General features: G+C 46.1%; 1 protein-coding gene across 1 annotated transcript in view; it reads left to right on the top strand.

Annotated features, from left to right (window-relative positions):
• NOX5 (NADPH oxidase 5) overlaps positions 1 to 21,471 on the top strand; it is a 39,658-nt gene extending 18,187 nt beyond the window's left edge. Inside the window, 11 exon segments of the mRNA XM_063091513.1 lie at positions 694 to 847; positions 1,093 to 1,271; positions 2,359 to 2,541; positions 4,202 to 4,334; positions 7,388 to 7,530; positions 11,244 to 11,287; positions 11,838 to 11,963; positions 12,266 to 12,350; positions 13,068 to 13,167; positions 20,097 to 20,263; positions 21,340 to 21,471. Of these exon segments, the coding sequence (XP_062947583.1) occupies positions 694 to 847; positions 1,093 to 1,271; positions 2,359 to 2,541; positions 4,202 to 4,334; positions 7,388 to 7,530; positions 11,244 to 11,287; positions 11,838 to 11,963; positions 12,266 to 12,350; positions 13,068 to 13,167; positions 20,097 to 20,263; positions 21,340 to 21,471 (1,446 nt within the window).
• The last annotated feature ends 561 nt before the right edge of the window (positions 21,472 to 22,032 follow it).

Below are 22,032 nucleotides of genomic sequence, written 5' to 3'. Positions count from 1 at the left end.
CATAGAGGCTGCACCACTTTGCAGTCCCACCAACAATGTATGAGAGTTCCTTTTTCTCCACAACCTCGCCAGCATTTATCATTCAGAGCACATGACGTTTTCTTGATCACTTGCTTTTGCATTATTGACACTACTTTTAATCTGCGGTTTCTCTGCAGGGAATCTTTTTAAGCTACTTGTCCTGTGAGGGGTAGTTGGCTTAGTTTAGTTAAAACCGGTTACTGTAATCTGCAAGTCCACATATCTGGGCACATGTGAATAAACTGAAAGTAAAGGAGCAAGTGAGGTAGCCCCTGTCAACCACTCTGCATTCTGGAAAGCCTGGTCTTCTCCCAGGACACCTTGAGAGCTCCGTATGGCATGTGCCCATCTGACATGCAGAGTAAACAAGGGCACCATGTCAATGCAGGTATTGAATATTTGCAAAAGTTTATGTGTTTCTCATGTGTTTAGCTAAAAGGTAATACAGGCAGACATTCTGTGACATTTTCTTCCCATCCCAATTCTGAAGATCCTCCTTTGGAGACCCCAGCTGTGGACCTAGAGGAGCAGCAGAGTCTTGGGGGCAGGAGGGTGTGGTGAGGGGGCCTGTTCAGAAAGCACAGCCAGCTCAGAGGATGCAGGGAGACACAGAGGGGGAAAGGACAGGACAGAAAGAGTGAAGTGGGGCTCTCTGCCACTCTGCCCAGCCAGGTGCTGATGCTCAGGCGCTGCCTCACGTGGCTTCGGGCCACATGGCTGGCTCAGGTCCTTCCACTGGACCAGAACATCCAGTTCCATCAGCTCATGGGCTACGTGGTGGTCAGGCTGTCCCTCTTGCACACTGTGGCCCACGTTGTGAAGTTTGGTGAGTAGGGGATAGCTAGTGGGCACCCTTGGCCTCTCCTACACCTCTTAGTTATCCAGCCCCCTGCCTAGAATATGGGGCACAGTCCCTGTGTGTCCTGTCTGCCCAGTGGGCAGAGAAGGGGTGCCCTGGATAAGCCAGCACTCTGGATGAAAGTCCCTGGCTGTGCCGCTGTCGGATGGGGAGGGGTGGGGACCCCAAAGGGAAGATGGAGTGGGAAGAGCTGGTCTTGTGCTTATCTCCAGCACTCCAGGCTCAGTCCAAGGCCAGCCCCTTCCGGTTCTGGGAGCTGCTGCTCAGCACAAGGCCTGACATTGGCTGGGTATACGGCTCAGCCTCCCCGACTGGTGTCGCTCTGCTGCTGCTGTTCCTCCTCATGTTTGCCTGCTCCAGCTCATGCGTCCACAGGAGCAGCCACTTCGAGGTGCCCCAGCCCTGGCCCCTTTGCCTATCCCCAAGCCAGGCTCCCTCCCTAGTTCTTGCTGCATTTCATCAGATTTACTTCAGGGCTCAGGAAGTTCTCAGACTGCTCTGCATGTTATTGCATGTGATTTGGGTTCTGCCACTGGGCTGTGGTTTATGTCTGCCCAGTGAAGATGTTTTGCTATGGGAGATTCTGCCTTTTTCCTGGCTTATCTCTTTGCCCTAATTGAATAATTTGGTCTCAAAACAGCACAGCAAGAGAAGGAACACAGGCTCCCAGGGTTCATATCTTCTCCCCACTACTTACTCGTTACTCAGCCTTTCTGAACTTCATTTTCCTCACCTGTAAAACAGAGGTGTAATCCTTTACCTTTGTGTTATTTTAGGAATTACATGAGAGAATATATGTGAAGTCTTTAACTGAATACCTGGCACATAGGTGCTCTGAAAATGTTAGTTCCATCTTTGCTTCCCTCTCCCCAGCCTCCTCAAGATTCAGGAGGTCACAGACGATTTGGTTTGGAGACTTTGACTGTCTTCTGGACTGACCAGGCCACACTGGAAATAGACATACACAGAGCACCTATGCTGGGCCAGCAATAAGCCTTTGAAGTAGGAATCAGCACCCTCATTTGACCATGAGTAATCTGACACTCAGAAAAGTAATGAACTTGCCCAAGGTCCCATAGCTAGTAGCACAGCAGGTATTAAAACTGTCTTCTGCTCTTTCTTCTCCACTTCCAGGAACCACTGTTGTCTTTCCTTTCTTCCTCCTGAGAATGGGTCAGGGGGATGGGGATATTGCTGCTCCCAATCCTTTTGGGGTCACTCCATTCTGCCCAGAACATCCCCAGGCAGATGTTTTAGATGTTTGCCTCTGGTTTCAGAATCTTTCCTTACAGACTCCCTTGGTCCAGCCCTCACAACAAAGGAGCAATGAAGCTTCCCAACCCCAAACCCAACCCCCTCCCCAGGAGAGGGTCAAGGCTGTGGGCACTGTCCTGGCTTTGAAGATGGCCCTGAGCCCTGGCTCTGTTCCACTTTTCAGGCCTTGAGCTCTGGCAGATTACTACCTCCTACCCCCACAGGTATACTATTGGACCCACCTGTCCTACCTTCCCATGTGGCTCTTGCTCGTCTTACATGGGCCCAACTTCTGGAAGTGGCTTCTGGTCCCTGGCATATTGTTCTTCCTGGAGAAGGCCATCGGGCTGACAGTGTCCCATATGGTGGCCCTGCACATCATGGAAGTCAATCTCCTCCCTTCCAAGGTGTGAAGGGGGCCTTTTCCCATCTCACTCCCAGGGGCAGGTAGTCAGGTGGAGCAATCGGGTACCCTGTTAGACCACCAAGGAAATAGAGAATAGTGTAGCTGCAGCCCCAGTGCTGTGGAGGAGACAAGGAAACACAAGACCCAGTCCAGCCCTGCAGGAGTGACACTGTAGGAGAGGAGTGGCAGGGCAGGCAGGATACCACTAAAGGCCAGGTCTAGGTAGAACATTCTCAATTCAGCTTAGTAAGCGTATACTGTATTAAATGCCTACAAGGCCTGCACAGGTGACAGAGACACAGAGAAGACTCAGGCACTGTCCTGCTCTCTAGGGGATCAGCCCTTTCATTACGGAGCAGGGCTGTGTTGGTGAGAGAAGCAGAGTGTCTGGAGATATCAAACCCCTCTTCTTCAGGAAGTCAGAGAAGGCTTCAGAGTGAGGGAGGATATGCCATTTCAGGGTTCTGAGGGATGAATAGGAGTTTGTTGGCTAGACAAGACAGGAAGGGGTAATGTAAAGGCACAGAGCTGTGAAAGGGTATACTGTCCTTGATGGACCACAGGCAATTTGGCATAGCTGGAGCCAAGTTGTCGGGGAGAAGCTGGAGAGGTGGGCAGAGTCTGATTGTTAACAGTCTCCCATGCTGGGACCCCCACACTGCAGGCCATAGGGAACCCCCGAGCATGGTGGGAGAAGGGGATGGTGGTATTACGCTGGTACAAATGTGGTCTGTTCATATTCTAACTGGATTTCTTTAGTTGCTCTGTAAAAGATGCCTTGGAGAAGACCAGTTGGGAGGCACTTGCAAATCTGGAGAAGAGAGCTCATGAGGGCCGTGAGGCTGTGGCAGTGGCTGTGGGGTGGAGTGGGGTGCATATCACAGAAAGACCCGAGAGGTATCTAGCTACATTTTGGGTGAGAGAGAGAAAGGAACGTAAGACATCTTCCAGGTGTCTGAGTGGTGCCATCTATGGAGAAAAGGAAGGCAGTTTGGGGTGGGCTTAGCTCTGAACAACTTGAGTTTGAGGACATGGGAAGCTGAATAATGAGGCTATGGTTTGTGTCTAGGCTCTGGCCTCAGGTAGCCTCGGTAGAATTCAAATCCCACAGTTTCCTACGTGGTGGCCTTGGACAAGTTATTTAACCTCACTGAACCTCTGCTTCTCATCCATCAAGTGGAGAGAAAATAATATCCAGAGTTGCCGTGAGGACTAGAGATGACACTTACAGTGCTCCACACAGTTCTGGCACATAGTAAGTGCTCAATAAACTGAAGCTACTGTCCAAGAGGATGCCATGATCCAAGGAGAAATGCCCATCAGTGGTTGGAATGCGGGCCAAGTACTGGCTCTAAGTGCTGCAGAAGTTCTAAGATAGGGGCTGGAGCAGCCAGAGAGGCTTCAGAGAAAAGGGATCCACTAAAAAGCAGTGTTTACACCCAGAGAAGTGGGGTAAAACCATGAGCTCCCTTCTCTGATTGTCGCCCACCTCCAGGTAGGTTGGCTGCAGGAGTGAGCCCCCACTGAAATGCACAGAAGGGTGTCACATCTTGGGCCTGCCTGGTTTATGGAGGAGGACAATGGCCCAGCCTCTGCCCTCTTGCCCTGGACTCTGGCAGCTTTGGACCTGCAGGGCTGATGCTGATCTCCTTCTCTCCCAGGTCACTCATGTCGTCATCAAGTGGCCCCCTCTTTTCCACTATAGGCCTGGAGACTACTTGTACCTGAACATCCCCACCATTGCTCGCTACGAGTGGCACCCCTTCACCATCAGCAGTGCTCCTGAGCAGAAAGGTATGGCCAGCTCCTCTAGTCATTCAGTAAATATTCACTGAGTTCCTGCCCTGTGCCAAGTACAGGCTGGGAACTCGGAACACTTGGGTGAACAAGAATGGAGACTCAGAGTCAGCCTCAAAAAGCTCCCTCTGAAACAGGGGCAGACCTGCAAATGCTAATCGAGTTGGGTGGCAAGGGCTATACTGGCTGTGCTGAAGGGTTACAGGGACAGCCTCCTTGGTGGGAATAAGTGGAGAAGTCTTCACAGACACAGTGGCATTTCAGCTGGATTTTGAAAGATTAGTAGGAGTTTACTAGATAGGGAAGGAAACGGGGGAGGAGGCAGAGGAAAAAGCAGAAGCATGAAAACCTGGAACATGCAACAGTCTGATGTAGCTAGAGCCAGGGGACAGAGGAATTAGGGAGGAAGGAAGGGAGGGACAGAGACAGAGAGACAGAGAGAAAAGGGATGAAAGGCCGGTGATGTGGCTGGCAAAGCCAATTAGAGCCAGGTTGGGACTGAGGAGGACTTTGAATGTAGAGTTGGAATCTGGATGGATGGTACAGGCGGTTGGGAGCCGTGGATGGTTCTTGCACAGAGGAGTAGCGGGCTCAGAGGACAGTGTAGCCAGTATTTTCAAGGGGACTGTGATGGAAGGCCAGGATTCCTACTCCCACCTGGGTATGAGCTCTGTAGAGCCCCAAGACAGCAGAATCCCTGAAATCCTTCTCCCCTGTCCCTGAACCACTCGCATTTCTTTCAGGGTCCTCAGCACCCGTGGAACTGCACAGCTTACCCCTGACTTTTGCTCTTGCATGTACCTTCGTTCTGTTCTGGGCTGCTGTTGAAACTGGCACCGAGACCCCTGCCCTCCAGGCCAGGCCCCCAAGATGTGCCTCCACGTGTGGCAAGGGTGGCTTGCATTGATGCTTCTGTCAGGGAAGGCTTTGGGTGATCTACCACAGCAAGACCCTCACTTGGCTTAATGAGGGGTGAAGGGTCCTCGGTAAAAGCTTGACCTCTACTCAAGGAGGAAGCTTGCCTCCCTGCCCCAGCCCAGCAGGACCCCTGGCCCAGCTCCCACAGCTCAGGGTCAGACCCAAGGCCAGGGTTCCCCATATGAGGCTGCACACCCTCCGCCCTGGAATCTCCTGAGTTGTGTCCTGAATGTACAATGGGGCAAAGGCAGAGATGGGGATTGGAGAGGGTGGGGGTTGGAGAGGGTGGGAGTATTTTCTCCTATTTTTCTTTCCTTTTCTACTTTGTAAAAAACATCTATGCTCTCAGAAAATTTAGGCATTATAGAAATATGCACAGAAGAAAGCTAAAATCCCTCAAATAATTCCATCCAAAAAAACCCATTGCCAATCTTTTGGTGAACAGCTTTCTGGATCTTTCTCTGTATATCTACATGGATAATCAGATGTAGAGATGATTTTGCACACATGGGATCACACTATACACATGTTTTGTGGCACACTTTTTCTCAGTGAACAGGATGTCATGAAGATCTTCGCATATCAGTGAATATAGACCTTTCCTTTTTGTGGCTGCATAGTATTCCAGTGTATGGATACTAATACGATTATGACTATGTTTATTATATGGATGTGTCGTTTATTTGACCAGTTCTTGAAGGGATTTCCTCTGGGTCTCAGTTTGAAATCTGCCTGTCTCATGGGTCCTGAGTCTCCTGCAGGGAGTTGAATGAGTCTGGGTAGGGGCTGGTAGATACACCGACTTTGTTTACAGAGCTGGCTGATTGGAGTCAAGAGTGGGCCTCAGTTCAGCAGCTGTGGCTGAATGAATTGAACCAACTTCTAGGAAGGCCTGTAAGTCTCTCAGTGGGAGGCACTTCAGGGTACATCTATGTAGACAAGGCATACAAGCGCCTCCGGGCACTTTCACCTTAATGGGGGAGGAAGCCTCTGGGAGGCAGACAGAGCAGGGATCACAGGACCTGAGATCCGGTCCTGACTTCTCAGTTTGCCTCTCATAAAACTTTGAGATCATGGCCACACCCCTCAAGGTCTCTGTAAGATATAGCATCAAACCAGGTCACCAGTTTATTCATAAACTTGGAATCATTTTCACTAACCTCTAACTGAAATTTAGCATTTTCTTCAGTTATGAACGTGGGCAGACAGTAGCATTAACATCTGTGACTTTTTCCAAATAAAAATCGTAGATTCTTTTCTATCACATCATGGTTGCTGCTGATGCTTGGGGATTCCATTCATGCTTGTCACTACTTCACATTTCCAATGGTCGTTAGGTCCTGCCAGTTCTCATTATTTTGTGTGTTAACAAAGAAGCACATGTATTCTTAAATGACAAATTTTGTTTTTTAATGTTTTGATAATCTCATTATAATTGGTTTCATCTGTAATTTCTATGTATATTACTTTATGTGTTTAAAAACCTTATTCGGAGAAAGAGACTGTTACTCTCACAAGTCTGCCAAAAGAGTCCACGGTTTGAAAAAAGGAGAAGGGCACGAACTCAGAGCAGGGGGTCTCTTGGGTCTTTCTTACTCAGATGTCGTGGATTCTCTTTGGTACCTTCAGCAGAGGGGCCGCCTCACACTCTGGAAAGGGGCCGCCTTTCCACCAGTCACACAACAGAGAACCTTGGTAGCATCTGCTACTTCCCAGGCATGGGTGTGATGAAAGCAATTGGTCCTACCATGGATTGAGCACCTACTGTGTGCAGAGCCATTGAATGGTGGGAGGGAGATAGTCCCTGCCCTGGCCTGATGGAGGAGGCAGCGTCCCCAACCTTAGGGAGTTCTTAGTGTGCTTGGGGTTCTCTGATCCCTTTCTTGGTAGAGGAGACTGACCCCTTAGTAAGCTTAGGTTGACTGCATCAAGATAGATCACACAGTCTGTACCAGAGAGAGCAGCTGTCCGAGTCCCATAGCTGTGGCTGCTAGTTTTGTCCTGAGGAAGGACATTCAACCAGGGACTTGAGCCACTGAGGCCCAGCATCAATGTCTCCAGTGAAACGAGGCCTACTCCCTTCTGGAAGCCAGCAGGGACCCCCTTCCCCTCCTGCCCTGTCTCTTGCTCAGACACCATCTGGCTACACATCCGGTCCCAAGGCCAGTGGACAAACAACCTGTATGAATCCTTCAAGACATCAGACCTAGTGAGCTGTGATTCCAAGAGGCTGTCGAGGAGTTTAAGGATGAGAAGAAGTCAGAAGAGGCCCCAGGTAGGTGGCTACAGAGGAAGAAGGAGTCCACCATGGTGGCGAATCCACGGGGACCAAGTGGCCTTCTTCTTGGTCAGTGGCCATCAATCATTGAGCAACTGTTGTGTACACAGTCTGGATGGCAGCACAGGTAGGCTAGGCAACTGCTGACTGTGTGGTCTGGGAGCCTCCTGGAAGCCTGACCACCCCAGGTCCTTCCCAGTTTGGCATCATTCATTAGAAGGGACAAGGGGACAATGGAAAGAGAGGGGAAATTGAGATCAGAAAACCCACCTACAAGTGTGTGCTCCAACACTTTCTAACCATAGAGCCTTGGGCATGTCCTTTAACCTCACTGACTTTCAGTGTGTTCATCTGCAAAATGGAGGTAGTTCTTATCTTTGGCTTATCTTTCTCACATGATTCTTTTAAAGTCCAAACTGAATAAATGCATGTAAAGTGTTGAGTGAAATGGGCTGCGTGGTCCAGAGGGACACCCTCATCATCTTCGTCACCATCATCAATGTCAGCATTATCTTTTGAGCCCTGGTGAAACCCATAAAATTGACAAGTTGCTAGTGCCGTGGAGGTTTTGGAGGAATAAAAAGAGATCAGAGAAGCTACTGAAAAAATAAGGATAGACAAGGGAGGCTGAGGATGGCCAAATGCAAACTTAGTCAGCGTAGGCTGCACCTCTTGGCTGGGAGACAGGTTAATATATGGAAACCCTGAGGAAGGTCAAGGGAAGAGAGGTCACCAGGCCTGGCCGGGCCCCGCCTTGCCCTTGGGGAATTTAAAGTCCAGGGGAGAAAACAAGGTGGAATCCTGCCTGGCTGGACCAGAAGACCTTTCCAGAATTGTGCCAAGAGCAAAGCTTTGGGATATGGAGGAGTAGGGGAAATTTCCTGAAGGAGGAAGCTGACTTTCAAAACTAGATGTATCATGGCTCACTGGGGATCGGTGGGTAAATACACCAAAAGCTCTTTCCTTGAGACCTCAGACACCTCTGCCACAGAATAAGTTGGCACAATCTTTCTGGCAGGTAGTCTGATAATATGTGTTGGCATTTTAAATATGTATACCCACTGGCCCAGCAATTCCATTTTTAGAGATTTATTTAAGAAGCTAATTGGACAGGTGCACAAGAATATGGTAATCACCTTTTTCATTCATTCATTTAGCCCATATTTATTGAGCACAGTACCTACTGTTTCCAGGTTCTGTTCTAGATGCCAGAGATGTATCAATAAGCTAAATAGACATAGTCACTGCTTACCTTCTGGTGGGGAGACAGATAACAAACAAACAAAATACATACGTAACATGTCAGTTGTTAATAAATGCTATGAGAAAAAGTAAATCAGGGTCAAGAGATAGCAATGGGAAACGTGCTATTTTTTATAAGATGATTGTTCACAATAAGGAGAAAATAAAGGTAATCAAAATCCCCAACAATAGGAAGTAGCTAAATAAATCACTAATCACCCTTATACTGGAATAGTAAGTCACCTAAAAAAGGCTGTGAATTTAAATGTGTTAGCATGGAAAGCACATCAAGATGTAGTAAGTGAAAAAGGCAGGTTACTAGGCAGCGTGCTCCACTTATGTAAACGAGAGAGGTGTGTGTGTGTGTTAGGAAAAAGTCTCGAAGGGCATAGAGAAGATGTTTAGAGTAATTATGTCATCTGATACTTTTTTCACTTTATTATTTAATCATTTCCATAATATCTGAATTTTTTAAAACTAGTCTGTATCAATTTTGTCATATCAATAATAAAGCAGTTTCTGTTTTGAAACAAAACAGAGTTTGCAGCCCCAGCTCACTCATTCCTGCGCCTCAGCTCAGGGAGCGGTGGCCTTCAGCAAGGATGTCACTGTAGAGCTGACATCCTACAGGCCCAAGGACACTCCATGGCAGTGGGGCACAGGCCTGGCTTATGCGAGAAAAAAGAAGAGACTCAAGCACTGTGGGGAGCCATTTCCGAAGACCAGGGCCAGGTAAGGCTGAGGAAGCTGGGGCTGGAGGCGGGAGAGTCAGATGGTTTGTCTTTCCAGGGATGGTGGGTGCTTGGGACTGAGAAGAGAAGGCCTTGGGTCAGGTGCTCATTCAGGAAGGACCTCACATTACATGTGTGTCTGCAGCCACACCGTCTGTGTGCCACCTTCATAACCTCTGCAGTGTTCACTGCCCACCAGTAACACTGCCTACTTAATATTTCTCTTACATCCCAACATTACTTTAAACTTCAAACTTAATGGTATTTAAAAAGGACTCTTTGGATTGCTATCTTTAATGGAAAACCAGTATTGTGTGTGATGAACAGAGGATAGCTCTAAAAGTAAAGAGCAATGGAGTGTACAAAATAAATAAATAATTAAAAGTAAAGAACAACGAGAATTAATATTAAATTCTTGCTAGATGTTTCTGCCTGCTAAGGCTCTGAGCCTGAGGCTGTATCTACCACTAGTTTCTCTCTCTCTCCCTCCCTCCGACCCTCCCTTTCTTTTTCACTTTGTTAGAAGAAAAAAAAAAAAAAAAGAGGAGGGATTAGCAAGCGTTAGAGAGGTGTTCAGGATGTATTAGGAGAGAATGTAAGGCTTGCTCTTTGCAATTAAAGAAAATTAAAAGGAGAGCATCTCCCTCAAGGATACCGCAAGGGGTTCATGTCCACGCCATGGAGAACACAGCCTTTAGTCACTCCCCGACAAAGAAGATGACACTGGATGAGCAGCAGGAGACCCAGGCTCCCCTCCTACCCCCCACCCCACCAGCTCTGTGGGAACGAGGACGGGTCCTTTCCACATCCTCAGATTTGGCCCCTCTTCTGTGGGCTGCGGGATTGGTCTGGATGACTGTGAAGGTTGCTCCTGATTCTGCCTTCCTGCCCCAGAGTGGGAGATATCACAGACCCCTTCAGGCCCATCCTGAGGTCTGCTTCCTTCACCTTCCGGAAGGCAGGGCATTGACTTGGACAAGTCTGTCTGACTGTCTACTGTGCCCTGTCTGACTGTCTACCATGTGCTCAGGCCTGGAGCAGTCAGGTCCTGCAGGCAGGGAGGCTGCTCCCTGCCCTTGGGCAGCACACAATCAGCAACCCCAGAGTAGAGCCCAAGGGCGGATGGTGCTGTGAGCCAGATGAGGCCCCGGCTTTTCTGTCTGGAGCAGCTGGGCAGAGCTTCAGAGAGGGGTAGCAATTCAAGTGAGCTGAACACTGACAAATACAGTGTGTGTGGAAGGAATTTGCCAGCTGGGGAAGAGGCACTAGTGTTCTAGGCAGAGGGAAAAGAATGTTCCAGGCCAGGAGGTATGTCTAGAAAGGAGAAAGCAGGGAGCGGCTGGAGACGGAGCTGAGGACGTGAATGGGGTGAACGCTCTGCAGTCACACCCTGAAACTGACTTGTACTGGACCATAAGCTCCCATTGTTAGCATGTTCAGAAATTTTGCAAGCTGGGTATTAAACACAGTCATTGTTGTGGGAGCCATGATGGCAGTATTTACACCACAGTAATGGACAGATGCTAACAATCAGGGTGGCTGTTTTCTTTTTCCAAGAAGTCAGTTTACCAGCACACCACTGATGTTCTCTCTCAAAAGGGCTCCATGTTCCTGGCATGGCTTGGACGGAAAAAGCAATTCCCTTTTTATAAAGTTGCTCAGACTAGCAAGAGCTGGGAAGCTTCTTAAAAATGCCTAACACTTCCCATTCCCTACTCTCTGCTCTACTCCCTGCAGGTCTCTGAGATGTCCTCAGAGAACCACCAATTCTGTAACATCAAGGTAAGAGGCTCCAGTGGGTGGACATGACCAAGAACTCCTGCCCCAACCAGAGGAAATGAAGTTGGGGCCTTTGGGGAAGGGTCATTGTGGCTCTTGATACCCAAGCTCCTCAGATCCCCACAGCTGACTTCCAGGTATCCAGATAATTTAACCAAACCATTCCCCAGCTCCTTACATCCACGAATGTCCAGCCTGGTTCTCTGCCTGATTCTTCTCCAGGAACAGAGATGTGGTGTGCAGAGCTACGTGCATGCTCTCCCTGTCTGCCTGGCACCCGTGGTGCACACCAGGAAAGCTAGCTGGATCTTTATTCTCAACCAACTCTGTATTCTGACATTTTGGGGCTCCCCCCAGACTTGTGCTGGGAGCACAGCGCATGGAAAGGGCACTGGAGTAGGAGCCACTTAGCCCTGTGTTCTAGCCCCAGAGATGACTGTCTGTGTATAAAGGGGGGTCCTGCGGCCCTGGGCCATTCCTTGGTAGCAGGAAGAGCCCAGCTCCCCACCCCCACCCTTGCTCCTCTCTCTCCTCTAACCCCTCCCATGCATGGTGCTATGTCGACGGGCCCTATGGAACCCCCACCTGCAGGATCTTCACCTCTGAGCATGTGGTGCTCATCGGGGTGGGCATTGGCATCACCCCCTTTGCTTCCATCTTGCAGAGTTTCATGTACAGGTAGGTGGCCCGGGTGTGGCCCTGCCTGCATCCTGGGTCAGAACCCTGATAGATGACCTCCCTCCCCGTCCTCCTCCTCCGTTTCTTCCTTCTTCCTCTCCTTTCACCTGCCTCCCTCTCCCCTTTCTCTTTCCTCTCCTGCTCTTCCTCCCTCTCTTTTTCATGTCTCATCCCTCCCCTTTCTCATAGGGTGGGCTCTGCCATTCCACACTTCCACTCTGTCCCCTGCATTGTTGTCTGGAGTCCTGAAAAGTCTTATACTCACTCCAAATTCAAAATCCCCTCCTCCTGCCTCCCCTCAGGCACCAGAAAAGAACGCACATTTGCCCCAAATGCCAATACTCCTGGAGGGAGGGCGGCCAGGATGACGACATGAAGCTCCACAAGGTGAACGCCACCTCCTGCAGGCAGGCCTCTGACCTTCTCCCAGACACTGCCTGGTACAGGAGCCAGCCATCCTGTGCAGAGGCAGGGGAGGGATAGATGACTTCTCTGCTGGGATCCTCTTGCTCCTTACAAGCTACCCTCTCTCTTTGCCCCAATACCCTGAGTTTTCCTGGTGCCTCCTAAATGTTCAAGCCCCTCCTGTCAACATTCCTACCACCTCTGAGAGACATTCTGGGCCCTGAAGGCGAGCATCTCATTGAAGACTGCATAGCTTGAGAGTCAAGCAGTCTAGATTCAGTTCCAGGCATGATGCTTGTTATCCACGACTTCGTGGTGGCTTTAGAAATGCAAACATGTTTGCCTATTAAAAATTCATTATTCTGTAGAAACCACTTAAAAGAGTTTGTAAAAAAAAAAAATTAATGTTTTTCTGGCTATCCTAAGCTATTATTTCAGAGCACTGCTTGCTGTAAACAAGATTGTATTAGAGAAAATTCTGGCCTTGGAGTCAGGGACTGGGGCTCTGGTCCCGTGCTGCTCTGTGACCTGGGAAAGGCTCCTCATGCCTGTGAGCCTTGGTTTCCCCGTCCAGTAAGTGGGGATGAAAATGTGTGCCCTGCTAACTCTAGGCGGTCATATGAGCCCTGGGATCACAGATGTGAGCATGCTGCGAATGAGGGGGACGTCACCTCTGAACTGAAGGCTCCCTCTCCCTAGGTGGATTTTATCGGGATCAATCGAGACCAGAGGGCTTTTGAGTGGTTTGTGAGCCTGCTGACCAAACTGGAGCTGGACCAGGCCGAGGAGACTCCAGATGGTAGGAGAAGGACAGGCCTGAGGACAGTGGGAATGGGGCAAGGGGGGCGGGCTGGGAAGGGTGGTCAGGGTCTTTTTTAAAAATAAAATACTTATTGAGAGGAAGTTCACATAACAGAAAATGAACCATTCAAAAAGGAACTCAGGTTCTTTTTAAGAAGGTATTTATTCCATTTCTATCAACGGGGGGTGCTCACTAAAAGGCAACGTTTTGTAAAGTTAAAAAATAAGGGGAAAATACTCGTAGAAGGGGAAAACGTAACTCATAATTCCATGCAGCTGTCCAGGTTACTCCAGGCATTTTGAAGAATTTCCTTCCAATTTTCATTTTCTGATTTACACTTTGTAAAAATGTATATCCTTTATTTTTGCAATTTCTCTTTTTTTATGATATGTCTTCTAATGGGCATTTGTTAAAATTTTGATTCCCAGGCCTCATTCCAGACCTTCCAAATCAGGTTCTCTGAGAGCAGAGCTCAGAAATGTACATTTCAATGTGGTTCTCAGATGATTCTTATTTACACTAATTTTTTTTGTTTGCTTTTTGAGGTGTAGTTTACATATGATAAAATTCACTGATTTAAGTGTACAGTAAATGCGATGACATTTTGACATATGTACAGTACTTGTGCTTACAGTTTTATTATAAGGAATAAAAATCAGGACCAACCAAATGAAAAGACACATAGGGAGAAGTCTGAGAAAGTCTCAGAGAGCTTCTGTGATGTGCCCTCTCCCATGGATCCAAAGTGTGTCACCCTCCCAACACACCAATGTGTTCACCAACCAGGAAGCTCCATGGAGCTCTGGCGTTTTTATGATTGAATAATTGGCCATATGACTAAACTCAATCTTCAGTCCCCCTACCTTCACCAGAGGTCAGGCTGACTCAAAGCCCCAACCCTCTAATCGTATCACTGGTCTTTCTGGTGACCAGCCTCCATCCTAAATCGTCTCATCTCTTAGCATAAATTTAGGTGTGATCCAATGGGCTCGTGAACAACACACTCCTGTTACTTAGGAAATTCCAGTGACTAGAGTCTTCCTCCTAAGGACTGGAAACAAAGACCTGCCAAAGTCTTCATTATACAGCAAGTGGAGACACACACATTAAGAATCTTTACGTTTTCTTGATGAATTAAGCACCTTATTCCTGATAATATTCCTTGTTTGGAAGTCTATTTTTCCCAATATCAATAGAGCCACTTCATCTTTTTAAAAAAATTTATTTAGTTATGCCACGGTATTTCTTTTTCCATCCTTTGAACCAATCTGCATTTTTATATTTAAAGTGGGTTTCTTAGGGCCTGCCTGTGGCTCACTCAGGAGAGTGTGGTGCTGATAACACCAAGGCCACGGGTTCAGATCCCATATAGGGATGGCCGGTTAGCTCACTTGGGAGATCGTGGTGCTGACAACACCAAGTCGAGGGTTAAGATCCCCTTACCGGTCATCTTTTAAAAAAATAAATAAATAAATAAAGTGGGTTTCTTACAGAAAGCCTATAGCTGAGTCATTTTTTAAAATCTAATCTGATAATTTTTGTCTTTTAGTTGGAGTTTTTAGCCCATTTATGTTTAGCATAAATATTCATATAACTGGGTTCAAGTCTATCATTTTGTTTTTGTTTTCTCTTTGTCCTATTTATTCTTTTTCTGCCTGATGTAGGATTAATTGTATATTTTTTATAATACCATTTTATCCCCATGATTGGATCATTAACTATTTTATTTTATTTTATTATTTTAGTGGTTTCCCTAGGGTTTATAATATACTTTTTTAACTTATTATAATCTGTCTTCAAATACTGTTATACCGCTTGTGCAGTATGAGATCCTCACCATAGTATACTTCTATTGCCCCTTTCTTGTTCATTATGTCTCTGTTGTTAAACACTTCATTTCAATGTGTGTTACAAACCCCATAATATATTGTTGTTATTTTTGTTTTAAGCCGTCAATTATTTTCTAAAAAGAGATTTAAAATCAGAAAAACTCCTCTTTTATATTTATACACATATTTGCCATTTCTAGTTCTTTTCATTTTTTCGTGCATAGATCCAGGTTTCCCTCTGGTGTAATTTTCCTTCTGCTTGAAGAACTTCCTTTATCATTTCTTGCAGTGCAGGTCTGCTGGTGACAAATTTTAGCTTTTGTTTGTCTGCAAAAGTCTTTATCTCACCTTCATATTTGAAAGATATCGTCACAGTTGATTTTTATTCTTTTATTACTTTAAAGATATTTTTCCATTGTCTTCTGGCTTGCACAGTTTCTGATAAGAGGACGGACTGTTGTCATTATGTTTGTTCCTCTCTACATGGTATATTTTTTCCTTTTACTACTTTTAAGTTTTTATTTTTATTATTATTTTTCAGAAATTTTATTACGATGCTCTTTGGTGGTGTTTTCTTTGTTTCTTGTACTTGGAGTTTATTGAACTTCTTGGATGTATGGGCTTATAGTTTTCATCAAATTTGGAAAATTTTTCAGTCACTTTTCTTTACATATTTTTTTCTGTTTCCTCTTTCACATCCTGTCACTCCACTTACACATATGTTAGACTGTTTGATATTATTCCACAGATCCCTGAAACTCTGTTTCTCTCTCTCACTCTCTGTCTCTGTCTCTGTCTCTCTCTCAATCTGTGCTTCATTTTGGATAGTTTCTATTGTTATGTCTTCAAGTTCACCAATCTTTTCTTCTGCAGTACCTTATCTATTATTTGCATCCTAATCAAAATTCCAGCAGTTTTTTAAAACATTGATGATGACAAGCTGAGTCTAAAATTTATGTGGAAAACTGAAGGACATAGAATAGCTGTTAGTTCGATCCAATGTATTTTTCATCTCCATTACTGTATTTTTCTTCTCTAGAAGTCCCATTTGGGCCTTTTTTATGTCTTTCATTTTTCTCATCTTTTAAAAAAATTTTTTTTTCACTTTGACATTCTTGAGCACATTTATACTAGTTGTTTCAACATCTTTGTCTACTAAGTTTATCATTTCTTTCATTTCTGGGTCTGCTTCTAATTACTAATTTTCTTCTGGTTAAATCATATTTTCTGGCTTCTTTGCATGCCTGGCAATTTTTTATCAAACAGCAGACATTATGAATTTTATGTTGTTGTGCTCTGGATTTTGTAGTATTTCTTTAAATAGTACTGTACTTTGATCTGGTGCACAGGTATTTAGAACTCTGTGGATCCTTCCAAGACTTGCTTTTAACTTTTGTTAGGGTGAGTCCAGAGAAGCCTTCTGTAGAGGGTTAATTTAGCCCCATGCTAAGATGATACATTCTGAGGACTCTACCTAGTTCTTTGTATACTACAAGGTCTCTCCACTCTTGGCGGGAACGTAGACTATTCTCAGCTCTGTTTGAACCACAGATATTGTTCATCCTAGTGTTTTCTGGTAATTTTCTTTCACACAGTTACAGATTAATACTTAGCCAAAGACTCAGGGGAAATTTATGCTGATTTCCAGAGCTAGTGAGTTTCCTTCTTCCCTCCCTCCCTGCTTTCTTCCTTGCCTCTCTTTCTCTCTGCAGTTCCCTTTTCCAGTATTGTGCCTAGCGAGTTCTAGCTGTCTTGGACTTCCTAACTCCAATTTCAGTCTCCTCACTTCAGTGAGGTCAGCACCAAGCAATAATCTGGGCAATTGTAGGGCTTCCTTATTTGTTCCCCCCCTCTCAGCAGTTATAGTCCTGTGCTACCTGTTGGCCAATGTCTGGAAACCATTGTTTTATATATTTTGTCCATTTTTCTAGTTGTTTAAGGTGGGAGGGTGAATATAGCTTCTTCTACTCCAACACAAATTTTTTAATGTATATAATCTGTTAGTAGAGATGAATATGTAAATAAACATATGTATTTATTGGGGATGAATGCTCAACATTTTTCCTGATGAAGTGGCAATCAAAAAGTTTAGAGAGTGATCCAGGATAAAGATTAAACACCTTAGCATGTATGAAGTCTTTAACTGTTTGGTCCCTTCTTTTACAGTTTCATCAAAAACGAATGTTTGAGTGTCCTTCCCCCAGCTCTGCAATTCTTCCTTCCCACCTCCCAAGTGTTGTATTCTACATCTTTACTAAGCATTTGCTATTGTTATTAACTATGATAAAATGTCTTCACGGAACAACTTTGTGGACTACTGAGGTTTTACACTGTGTTTTAAAGTTAATCTCTTAGAGTCATTGTTTTGTTTTGTTTGTGAAATAACTTATACAAGGAGAAATATCCTGACTTTAAGAGAATTGATGTAGTTTTGTAGATAGAGTTCATTGGAACTAGATTGTATTTGGCTATTTCATTATCACAAGGTTGCCATGAGCAAATTTGAATCCCTATGACAAACACAGTTTGTAAGTTCAAGTAATCAAACACAGTTTTCTACAAGAAATGTTCAAGCAGATGTAGTTTACTATAACAAACATTCAAGGCCTTAAAGTTCAAGTCAACAGTCTTTGGGAGATAACTATTAAGGTTTAGAATATTGTGGTAAAGCTCCTTGCCCTTTCTTGTAAGTAACAATTACAGCAAATATTTATGTAGTATTGACTTTGTTCTAAATGCTTTTACATATATTAATTCTTTAGAAACTCAATTTTATGATGACAAGCTAGAGGTAAAGTTTCTATTTCATTTAAAATTTCTAGCTACTGGTATATAAATATTTGCTGTTTGCTTCTTCCTAATCTGTGTAAACAAAGGGCAACAGCTAACCCAGAGCTTTGCATTCTCAAAGCCACTTGAGTTAACAGCTTTACTACATCAGGTTTCTTTAAGGTGTCTCATTAACTGCAGCTGAAACTTGTGGTCTCTTATTTCAACTTTAATTAAACATCAAGGTTTGAATTAAAGAATTTGTGATCTATAATTTTTAATGTCTGTAGCTTAAGCTTCAATCATTCTCTTTGAGTTTGAGTCTTTATTCTGTCCTTAATAGCTATAGCACCTTGAGCACATGACTTAACTGCTTTTCTTCAATTTTTTCATCTGAAAAATATGGATACTACTAGTACCCACCTCATAGGATTGTCAGGAGAATTAAATGAGATATCATTTTTAGAGCACTTAGAACAGTGACTAGAGCTTGATAACTGCTCAATAAATTTAGTAGTAGTGGCAGTAGTAGTAGTAAATACTGCTCAATAAAAGTAGCTGCAGTAGTAATAGTGTTAATGTTTAATAGGTATGTAATGAATAACACAGATAGTGGTTGTGCTGTAAATTATTTAACCAAGCTCCTCCTACTGGATATTTTGTTTATTCCTAATTCCTCACTATTGCAAACAAAGCTGAAATTTATATATCTGTGCACGTCATTTTTTTTCTTTCCTTAGGATGACTTCCTTAGGAGAGTGTCCCAGAAATGGGATGACTGTCTCAAAAACAACTGTTTGGAGAGGGTGAAAACCATGCCAGGTCATCTTCCACAGCTCCTTTTTCATCTCCCACCCATGTGGTGTCTCCTCTTTCCTCTTACCCCTCTCTGGGGTGTGGTGACTCTGAGCGAGGGTAGGAAGGGTCAGGGTCCTTTCAGGTGGGCGTCCCTTATTGCACATCTCCATCCCTCCCACACCACCCAGCACTACTCCGAGTTAAGCGATATGTGAAATAACATGTTGTTATCCCTGCTAGGGCCATTGTATTAGAGCAGTGGCTGAGACCTTCAGCCGAACAAAAAATGGGTTGATGGTGGCGTATGAAACAATACAAAGCAGGTTGAGATGGCATAAATCCCTCAGTCTGGGCGAGAATGAAGGGAGAGCAGCAGATGAAGTGATTATTAGTTTATGAATGCTCCGTCCAACATCCTGGGTCAGGCCCTGCCGTCCCTGGCTTGAACCAATGCACAAGTCTAAGGCTGCGCTCACCAATCTTTCTTATCATATCTCACATAGAAAATGATAGCCTTTGTATGTCACATCTGGGTAAACAGGGGAAGCTGCTTGAACATAGAGGTGCCCACCTGGGGGCTCTGATTGCCCTGACAGCTGAATGATCAATATCTCAGCAGACCTGTACCATTGCAGCACAGAACTGTGGGTGCCCAGGCCTAATGGGCTCCCTGATGCCTGTCTCTTCCCCCATCTCTTCAGTCTTTGGATGTTCTGCCCAAATACCCTCTACCTTCCCAGGTGGGCACCTCTGTGTTCAAGCAGCTTCCATTGCTAGCTGGGCATTCAAGACCCTTCACATTCTGGCCTCAGTTTGTTTCCAGTCCCATCTCATTTTGCTCCTACCCAAATCTCCTCTTCTCCAGCCAGCGAGTCACATTCTGCCACACAAACATCATGTTTGTTCCAGCATCTCATCCTCTGCTCATGCTGTTCATTCATAGGATGCCTTCCGTTCACCTCCCCTTTAGATCTTGCCTCTCTTCCAAGACGTGACCCACTCCCCACCCCTTTCAGGCAGCAGCCCTGTCCTCTCCAGCTCTTCCTGGTATATCAGTAGTATTTGCTCTCTGATACATTCACTCAACCCTTGACCCTTTGGTCTAAGTTACCATTTCATATGTGCATGGCTTGTGTCCCCTGCCAGACTGAGGGCAGACACCACGAGGAATGGAAAGGAATGAGCTTTGGGGCCCAGAGACTGCAATGCTCGCTGCCCTGGGATTTATCTTCCCTTCTATAAATATAAGGTCTAACTCCTGGAGTGGTTGCGAAGCTCACCTTAGACAGTGGATATAGTTACTTACGTATGCTATGCATATAGTAGGCCCAGGTCAATCAGCAGGTCGTCTGTCCTCTCTACAGCACTGGACACATGGCAGGTCCTGGGCAAACACAGTTGGCTGAAAGTGTGAGTTACAAGACCTCTCGGTCTCTGTCTCAGCCCCAGGTAAGGTAGTGGCTAGCATCTTGCCCTGTCCCCATCATGAGTGCCAGCCCTTCAGCACCACCCTGTCCTCCCACCCTACAGGCCGCTTCCTAGAGCTGCACATGTACATGACTTCTGCACTGGGCAAGAACGACATGAAGGCCATAGACCTGCAGATGGCCCTTGACCTCCTGGCCAAGAAAGAGAAGAAGAACTCCATCACAGGGCTCCAGACACACACCCAGCCTGCACAGCCAGACTGGAGCAAGGTAAAGGCCAGCTGGAGCCCCACAATCTGCAGGGACCAGGGAGGCTGAGAGCCTGAGGCAAAGGCAGGGAGATCAGGGCCATGCAGGCAGGGGCAAAGTATGAGGTTAGCATCCAGAGTCCAGAAAGAATCTCAAAGTGGGAGAGGTAGGCAGGGGACCTTCATTCCGGCTACATCACTAGCTTACTTTTTTCCATCATTACGTCAGTTTCCCCATCTGTTCAGAGGGGAATTTAGTCTATATGAACTCAAAGGCCCCTCTAGCCTTGACTTCCTGTGAACCAGAGTCAGAAGGCCTAAGTGGACAGGGTCCTGGGGAAGCACCAAGTCTTATCCTCTCCTGTTACAAATGGGGAAACCAAGGCCCATAGACACAAGTTTACAATCTTTCTATTTTATTTCTCAGATCGCTTTTATTATTTTTCTTCCCTGATCACTTACCAGTCAGGGTACAGAGTTTGCAGGAAGTGGCCCAGAAGGTACTGTTGCAGATGACCCATGCCCCGGTCATGAGAGCTGAGGCAGGAGGGGCTGTCAGCAGTGTGTGGGCGTCAAAGAGGACTTTCAGCAAAAGGCAACTCATAAGCAGAATTTGGGGTGGAAAAGGATCCTCACTGGAAATAAAAAGACTGACTTCAAGAAAGGGACATTTAAATGGCAGCAGGTAGCCAGCCCCAAGAACTAACAGGAGGTTTGATATGCTCCACGGGGGCTCTCAGAGCCCCCTCTGCATATCTCAGTCTTGCACTCCAACACTATCTATTTCAGTGTGTGTCTCTCCCACAGATGCAGATCCTTCAGTGCACAACCTGGGTCTTATTTATTTCTGGCCCTAGCCCCCTACCTGAGGTTGTGGGTCATGTTAGGAGCTGAGCAAATGGCTCCTAATTGAATGGCTGTTTTGGGCTCTGCTCTAAAGCCGAGCAGCTGTGCCATGGAGTTCCTCAACCTCCTCTGTAAAATGGGGCTGCTCATCGCTGAGACCCGTTGTGCTGTTATCTCCAGGTGGGTGTGTCACGGCAAGTCCGCAGTCCCATCTCTCCTCCCTCTGCTTTTCCCCAACCCCATGGACTCCAGGTGTTCCAGAAAGTGGCTACTGAGAACAAGGGCAAGGTGCAGGTCTTCTTCTGTGGCTCCCCAGCTCTGGCCAAGGTGCTGAAGGGTCATTGCGAGCAGTTCGGCTTCAGATTCTTCCGAGAGAACTTCTAGCCGCGCCCCTCCAAGCTCTGCCCCAAATCTACACTTCCAGTCTGCTTCACCACATTGGTATAAGTGGGGACCATCTTCAGATCCACTGGCAGGACAAAGCCCAGGGTCCACCTAATCTTGCTCTCTATATTAGAACAGGAGGCCCCAAAGGGCAGCCTAACTTCCTTGAGAACCCAAGGGAGAGGGTGGTGCCTGCTTCAGTCTGCTGTACATCCTGGGATTGCCAGGAAACTGAGAAGACCAGAGGCTGGTGGCTGGAGGGTGGTGGTGGTGGGAGAGGGTGGAGGGAGCCTTCCCCCTACAACAGTGGTCTCAGCCTGGCCTAATCACCACAATCACCGTGGAATTCTTCCAACAGGCAGCAAGTGAAAGGAATTGTACAGTGAACAGTGTTACCCGCTCCCTAGATTGCTCAGTTAACATTTTGCTCTATTTGTATTATCACATATTATCTATCCATCAGTTTATCTCATTTTTCTGATGCATTTCAAAGTAAGGTACAGATATCAGCCCAGTGTGCCACTTCGAGGGGCTGTCTTTAAATGCAGAGTCCTCGGTCCC

This window comes from Cynocephalus volans, chromosome 3 (genome assembly GCF_027409185.1).
Source record: "Cynocephalus volans isolate mCynVol1 chromosome 3, mCynVol1.pri, whole genome shotgun sequence".
Taxonomy (NCBI): Eukaryota; Metazoa; Chordata; class Mammalia; order Dermoptera; family Cynocephalidae; genus Cynocephalus; species Cynocephalus volans.
The sequence above is the reverse complement of the archived record's forward strand: the minus strand, read 5'-3'. Positions and strand labels throughout refer to the sequence as shown.